Source organism: Biomphalaria glabrata, chromosome 6 (assembly GCF_947242115.1).
Source record: "Biomphalaria glabrata chromosome 6, xgBioGlab47.1, whole genome shotgun sequence".
NCBI lineage: Eukaryota > Metazoa > Mollusca > Gastropoda > Planorbidae > Biomphalaria > Biomphalaria glabrata.
In genome coordinates, this window is record NC_074716.1 from 17432582 (window position 1) to 17441108 (window position 8527).

The following is an 8527-nucleotide window of genomic DNA, read 5'->3' on the forward strand; positions in this document are numbered from 1 at the left end:
GAAAGAGTTACGCATGGAAATTTATTCTCCTTGGACGGGCCAAATAATCTCCCAATAAAAATAATGTCATGATGTGCTAGATAAATAGGAATTTTCGTCGCTATAGCAATTATTGAATCTTCAGATTGAAATCAATCTTGATTGTTTTCATACCGATTTTTTCAATAAAAACTATTGCTATTAACAGTACAGACTTAATTACAATGACAAGTTTATGCTGGCCATGGGAAATTTTCCAATCTGACAAATACAATATTAACTTAAAACAAAAATTAAAAATTTAAATTTATTTAATATGATAATGATTTGAAACATGAACATTAATTTGAAAAAAAAATGACACAAAACATTTTTAATGAACTTCCTAGCAGTGGTACACTTGTATGAGCTAACAACAGACAAATCTGTTATGAAGCATGCAGTCCCAGCTGAGAAACAGCTTCATGTGATGTAAATGCATTGGCTTGTTTACCATACTAACTGTACCGAATGTCACTTCATAGTCACTTTTTAAGAAGGAAAAAACTAAAACTGTCGCCGCCCCCGCCCACCAATAGGTGGCATTCCTCCAGCTCGAGGGGCACATATAGCAATGTCTAAGTAGTCCCCAATGGAGAACTTTTTCTGAGCAAGAGTTACAGTATCATCAGGAGACTTCCTGCCAGCGCATGTTGTGCCTATTTCTCGCATTCGAAATGTGGGAGATCGGCTGTCCGGGAAGACTATGGCAAAATCAAAGAAAGTTCCTTTACGCCTAGCATCAGGGTTGACTTCCTTCACTAGGCTTGTCAGCTCCTTCAATGTGGCGTCCATCCTTAAATGAAAAAAAAAAAAATTTTTTTTAAGTAATAATAATGAAAACAGTGGAGAAAGGGAAACAACACAAGTTTAAACATAACTTAATGTAAGGTAACATTCGAATAATCCTAGCGCTATAAATCACCCCCATCCTACCCACATAACAAGACTCAATAAACCCCCTCCCCGAGGAGTACTATAAAAAGAAAATTCAAATTTTGCAAAAGGCATTAATTACTTATAAATTATAATTTTTCCAAATCACATTTTTCATCATGCTACCAGTTATGATAAATATTATGAGAAAAGTATCAACTTCTTCTGGTACTTTGATAACATATTTAGTTTTTTCCCAATAAAAAGAAATGGAGCTAAAATCGTATCTTGTATGAATTTTCTAGCCTATGATTTTAAAATGCACAATTCTATCCTGTTGTTTTTTAAATTACAGTCTCTTTAAAGAACACTTTCCCTTCTGAAAGACCTAAATGTTCTTTTGTGTGCCACTGTGCCAGTATCATATAGTAGAAATGAAATACTTCCTTCACATTAAAATTATTCTATGCTACAAATGAAAGAGTTTAGAAAATTTTCAGTTTGCTGTGTTGGAAAGTGCATAAAAATGGCCATGTATCATTAAAAAAACATAATTTATCCACAATTACTTTATTTGGTACACAGCATACACTAAAAAGCTAGCTATTTATAGTTTTTCTGCCACGTAAGAAAATCTCAAATTAACATGAGCTTAACACTATCTTTGCCACTATTACAATCACCAAATAGTCAACCAAAACAATTTCTTATAAATGATTTTCCCCAGCACTTAATGAACTATTAACCTAGTTTGTAATTTACTGCACAATACTACAAACAGACGTGTTTTTTTAAATTCTTATATAATGTTTTTCTTTTTATTTTAATCTATGTAACTGAGGAGAGGCTCAAGTTAGATATGAATATTGCAGTCATGTAGTTCATCAGTTTCTTCTACACATGTTTATTGTATTTATACGCATGAAAATTAATAACTAGTTCTGCTAAATAACAGCAAGTAACAATAACCTACAGTAACAAAAATGTTCATGGAAAGAATGACTTTAAGGCTGAGTGCTTTTATCAGTCACCTCAAAAAGATCATAGACAGTTAAGTGAATCTAGTATAAATTGGATCATAAAGTCATTAAATTACCATGTGTAGATCTGAAGTTCATTTGTTGGAGTGCTGCCTCTAGAAAACTCCATCAGTGCATGGTGACGTTCATTGCTACAGAATACTCGAAGCAGAAGTGGACAAGTCTGAAGAAAGAGAAAAGAAAAAAAGAAGAGAAAATGAGTACTTTGAAGCAGATCAATACAGAAGGCATGGATCAAAGTCAAGCTCATGTGTAGAGATAAAATGATAGTACTTGTGGGCTGTCAATGTAGTAAAACACACACCAGCATCACAATTGATCAGGCACTACAATAACAAAATGGTAACTAATTTTTGTTTTTAAAACAATCTCGGTTTGATTAGTGTTTAGTTAAATTTTTATCATACAATGCCTAAAGAAGATCTAATACAATTTAAATAAATCTACATCTAGAGCAGTGATAAGCAAACTACAGCCTCATGGCATGAGTAAGAATTATATAGGTTTGAGACTTGATAAAAGCTTATCTAGATAAGTCTAGAATCTAGAAAAACTATAGATGTAAATCTAGATCAAAATGTAAATATTTTTTTTATTAAAAAAATAAAATACTGTACTTAAACCTAGAATGTATAAAATATAATATACATAAATCTGTCTTTGAAGGTGTAAATCAATGTTTTTACAGTGACCTTGCACAGCTGACATTATCGGAAGTGTAAAGTTTAACATGCAACCAGTCTATTTAGTCATTTAAAAATGTGTGGCCAAGTGGCAGTACTGAGAAAAAGGAAAAATTCAATAAAATGAAATCAGTGGATTTCCCATTAGAATCTTTAGGTTTGGAAAAAACTAGATTTTTACATTCTAGATCTAAAAGATTGATTCCATCATGCTACATTTGTAGGTAATTAGAGATATGCCTGTATAAACAGCTGAAGTAGTCATGTTTTCTCCCATAGACAATAGACTCCATTTTGCACATGTCCAAAACTATGATATTTTGAGTTTGATAATAAAATTACAGTGTCTAAGTTAATAATGTAAATGGTATTGTTTTGCACAATAATTATTCTACTTATATATATATATTTAAAATCATTTTTGTCTAATGAACAGGTTAAGCCCTGTCACCACAATTTTTACATTTGATTTTTTTAGCTCCATAATGGTTAGACCTAGGAGAAAACTGGAAACATCTTTAAGCTCATTCAAGTGTCAATAAAAAATTAATAGGTTGTTTTATTTTGCTACACATAGTTACAATAAAATATGATGTCAAAGAGGGTCAGGTAAGGTCCAGAGATAATATTAACGAACACATTTCTCCACTTTGTAACTTAACGAACACTCTCGTGCGCTTACGAATAATTCATAGTTAGTGTTGGCCTATTTTAAAAATATTGTTATCTTTTATTTTGTTTTTTTATATCAATTTCTTTTTACATCAACTCAAGACAGACAGGTCAGTGTTACTTTTCCCACTCTCAATTGCTTCCTTCTGTTTATAACTGATGCCACAACCAGGCCATTACACACAAGTTTTACCTATACCGTAGCTTACCTTGATGAAGTTGACCCCCTAACCCTAACCCCCCCCCCCCCCCCCCCCCAAAAAAAAGTGTGACCCTGCTTACTCCACTTAGTAACTGTGTCCTAAATTTGGTGTAGTGTACCTACCTGATCTATCAAAAATTGTACCGCACGCTAGTTTTTTTTTTGTGTCTTATGTTGATGTACCTACCTGGTCAATCAATTATTAGCGCACCAAGGAGAGACAGAAGAGAGAGAGAGAGCAGTGTTGTACCTATCACTGTGTTTGTTTGTTGATTGTATTAGTATACTTTTTGCTTTAGTAGCCTATTACTTTAGATTGCCTTTGTCTTTTTAAAATTTGTAAAGTTAGCATTAGTAATAATCACAAATTATGATTATGATAGCCTAGATAGAGTCTGGACCTGATTAAGAATCTAGATTAGAGCTATAGATCTAGATACCACTAGATTCTAGAATATGTATTGAATGTATTGTATAGATCTAGAATCTAGATTCTAGTTAAGTACTGTAAGTGTATTGTAAGTTATTAAATCTAATTAGATCTAATATTAGCGTCACACTCACAGTAACTCAGTGAGTTGAGTTAGTCGGCATCAACTGTTTTAGTCGAAATCCACTGCTTTTTTTGTGACCGTACGAACCACCGCCAGTACGGCGTACCGCCACCTTTTTGAAAAAATTATTACTTTTCTTGTAATTTAACGTATATTATTAATTTTCAGCAGTTAAAAGTTAGGCAATCAACTACTGAGTACCGGTATCTAATCACTGAGTGACTGAGTATCGGCACCTATTTTTTTTACAAAAAAAAAAAAGATATGTGAAAATACGTAAGACGGGTAGTAAAAAAATGGCATCAAATCTTGAGCTCCGTTTTTCTTACTTTCTGTACATAGGTCCTTGATGGAAATCGATTATGATATTATATACATTTCTTCTTCTTCTTCGTTCTTATTGTTATGTTGGAGCGTTCAGATGACTAGACCAATATATGAGATGAACTGCGCAGTGGTTTCCAAATCAAGGAGCTCTCCATATAGTTTTCTTTCTATTGGGGTGTTTTGGGGCCAGTGTCTTATACGGGCCTCTTGGTAAAGAGAGCAGTTTTGGAAGACGTGGTCAGCATTCTCTGGTGATACTCCACATGGGCAGATATCACTGGTTCCAATTTTGAGCTTCCGGTACATGTGTTGTCGCATTCTGTTGTGTCCGGTCCTGAGTCGAAAGATTAGACGTTGGTCTTGTCGGGATAGCTTATAGTAAGCGTCATCTTTCTCGAGATTTGGATGAGAGCTCGTCCATTTCTCATAGAAATCATTGCTAAAAGAGGTGAATATGGATACATTTCATATTGAGGAACATTTCTTTCATGTGGACTTAATTGAAAGTTATGTATTTTTCTTTTTACTGATACTCATTTCAGGTAACGTTTTAGAAGTTTTTTTTTTTTTTGTACTAATAGAAAATATATCTGGCCATATTTCTGCCAAGTTTTATCACGATACCTTGCTTGAAACATAAATTTGCACTGCTCCCTATGGGATTTTTAATTTTTTACTTTTTTTGAAAACTAAACTATTTTAAGACTTAAATCTTGCCTAGGCTAGTAGATATAGCAATTATGTATAGGTCTAAAAAGCTTTTAAAGAGTTTATTTTATATCTTCTATTTTTTATTTAAAGCTCATTAAAAAAAAAATGTTTCTGACAATTTCGATCCCACTTTTTAAATATTTTGTTATTTTCAACCATCACAAAGCCGCCATTTTGTCAACACCCCTTGAAATTTCTTGCAGCTCTAGACGCGATAATTGTTTATTTCATCAATATTTACATTCTAAACAAGTGAAGTTCATTAATAATATAAATTTATGAAATCAGATTTGTGAGCTAGAAATTTACTACGAATACTAGATCTACTATTAAATTTCTTATTTAATAAGTAGATTTATCGTCTACAAAACTCAATTCCAACTTTTTAACTTTTTGAGCGGGTGTGTCTCGCTGGCTGAGCCAGCAAGACGCTCTCATCTCACTTGCTCCATGTCAACAATTGTCTTAATTGAACAATGTTTTATTGTTAGGTCAAAACGACACAAAAAAATTCATAACTTTCTAGATCTAGTCATAATTTATACACCATTGGAAAGTTCTTTCAAAGTATTTTAATGATGTACTAACGAAAAATAGTTTTTTCAAAGATATTTTATTTTAATTTCACATCCATTCCCTGCCCTAATAAAAAAAAAGGTGTTTATAGTTAGCGGAAAAAACCCGGAAGTGCGGAAGTAAAAAATGACCGATAAAGTTGAGATTGCGTTTTCGACTTTTTTTTGCATTGGCCTCACTTGCACATTTTTAACACTTATGTGTTATAAATTTGCAAGTGATGCCAATGTGTTATCGATTACTTTAGACAATGGCCTATACAAAGCTTAATTAAGTTTTTTTTTTAAAGTTATTTATAATTTTTTAATTTCTTATCAAAAATACTAATTTTTTGTTTTTAGCAATACAGGGTCCAGGAAAATGATCAATGTTTCTTTTTTTTTTTCACAGTAGATATCATGCCTGGCTATAATTCTACCAAGTTTTATCGCAATATCTCCGTCGCATCGCTCAAAAACTTGAAAATATGGTTACCATTGTGGGCTATGGGATTTACAGTTTTTTGTGAATTTTGATAAGGAAATTTCGTCATCAACTTATAACCACTTGAGGTCGTGTAAGGCCTAATATTCTGGATATATTCAAATAGATTTTATGTATTAATCGTCGTCGCATGAATTATAAAGCGCATTTGAAAAATAATTGTTTCAGACGATTTTGATCCCACTTTTTAAATATTTTGTTATTTTCTGCCATCAGAACGCCGCCATTTTGTCCCCGCCTCTCTGACAATTCTTGTAGATCTAGACACGATAATTTGTTTATTTCATCCATATTCACATTTTAAACAAGTTCATAAATATAAATGAAATCAGATTTGTGAGCTAGAAATTCACGATGAATACTAAATCTACTATTAAATTTCTTATTTAATAAGTAGATTTATCCTCTACGAAACTCAATTCCAACTTTTTAACTTTTTGAGCGGGGGGGGGGGGGGGGGTCTCGCTGGCTTAGCGAGAGAGACGCTTTCATGATGACTCATGACTCATCTTACTTGTTCCATGTCAACAATGTAAGGCCAAAACGACACAAAAAAAATCATAACTTTCTAACTATTAGACATGCAGTCATAATTTAAACACCATTGGAAAGTTCTTTATAAGTATTTTAATGATGTACTAACGAAAAATTGTTTTTTCAAAGATCAATTTTTTATTTCCCCTCCCTAGTGTTTATTAAAAGCACTTTCAAAATCTAGATCTAGAGCCTATTTCCTTATTTATTTTTTATAATATACTAGATCTACTATCTTGTTTATTTGTAGATCTATATATGTTTTAATTTTATACGAGAATAAATTATATATTACTTTTTCTCTGTCAATTGGTTTTTCAGGTTCTCTTTGGTCTTCAACAATCATTGATTCAATCGTCGCCATGTTGTTGTCTGTAGGGTCAAGGGAAACTATTCCAAACAAATCAACAATTTTTGCTTCCGGTTTTAATAAATAAAAATCACAGACCTATATCCAAATTTATAATAACAATAATATATTTACAAATCTAGTAGGCAATACATGGGCGTAGCCAGGGGGGGGGGGGGGTTCTTGGGGTTCAACCCCCCCCCCCGAAATGAAGTCGGAATTTAGTGACTGATTTTTTGCTTTGATTTTGTTTATTTTAGGTGAGATTTTAATACTAAACCATCACTTGCCCTAGCACAACCAAAGGGGTTTTGAGTTTAAAACCCCCTACCAGGGGGTTTCGAGTTTAAAAACCCCTACCAGGGGGGTTCGAGTTTAAAACCCCTACCAGAGCGGTTCGAGTTTAAAAACCCCTACTAGGGGTTTTGAGTTTAAACCCCCTACCAGGGGTTTTGAGTTTTTAACCCCCTCTTCTATAAAACAAAACAACAAAAAAATGCAAACGAAAATCACCTAATTCCAAGAGCACAGTTAAGGAAGATTTTGATTTTAAAACCCCGTCTAAAATTTACGATAAACCCCCTCTTTAATATAAAAAAAAGCTAATTACGCACTCAAAATGTTATGAGCGTAGCTAAATGGGTTTTGACTCAGTTTTTTAATAATAAAAAAAAAGCAAATTATACACTAAAAATGTTATGAGTGTAGTCTATGGGGTTTTGAGTTTAAACTCCCCTCCAGTGGAGTTTGAAGCTAAAAAGTACCTCTTCAATATAAATAAAAGAAAATTACTCACTCTAAAATCTATGAGCGTAGTCAAAGGGGTTTTGAGTTTAAACCCCACGCCATCTTCAGTGTAAGAAAAAAAAAGCAAATTACGCACTCAAAATGCTATGAGCGTTACCGAAAGGGGTTTTGAGTTTAAACCCTCATTCAGAGGGGTTTGGTGCTAAAAATACATCTTCAATATAAAAAAAAAGCAAATTACACACTAAAATTATTTGAGCGTAGCCAAGCCAATCGGGGGTTTTGAGTTTCTTCTACAGATGGCTTTTTTTTTAAAGTTTAAAACCCCTCCAGATGGTTTTGAGTCTAAGATCCCCCTACAGAGCATTTTGAGGTGGAAAACCCCCAACAGAAGATTTTGACGATAAAACTTCTCTTTTCGATATAAAATCTAAAGCAAACTAAAGTCACCTAATTCCAAGAGCGTATTCAAGAGAGGTTACACATTTTTACCAGTGGCAGGGCTCCATTAATAAACTGCAGTAAATAGTCATCTACCGAAATCGAAAAACACTAAATATAGCTCAACAAAGATGGCTAAGACAGATTTCAGGAGTCAGTTATAGAGATCGGATCTAAATCAAGGAAATCCTATGCCGAAAGGGAGTCGACCCCTTAGTAAGATTGTGAGAGAACGACGCATGAGGTTTGCGGGACAAAATGAATTACGCATAAGAAGAGTTGCAATGATATCCTAGTACAACTTGACGCCACTC

The 8527-nt window shown here is 33.2% G+C and overlaps 1 protein-coding gene across 1 annotated transcript; it reads right to left on the reverse strand.

Annotated features, from left to right (window-relative positions):
* Positions 1-272: 272 nt before the first annotated feature.
* Positions 273-7071, reverse strand: LOC106073811 (histone deacetylase complex subunit SAP18-like). Its single transcript, XM_013234456.2, has 3 exons — positions 6972-7071; positions 1991-2097; positions 273-814 (listed from the first exon to the last, which is right to left on the reverse strand). The coding sequence occupies exons 1-3, from the start codon at positions 7038-7040 to the stop codon at positions 526-528; spliced, it is 465 nt and encodes a 154-aa protein (XP_013089910.1). The 5' UTR covers positions 7041-7071; the 3' UTR covers positions 273-525.
* Between the last annotated feature and the right edge of the window lie 1456 nt (positions 7072-8527).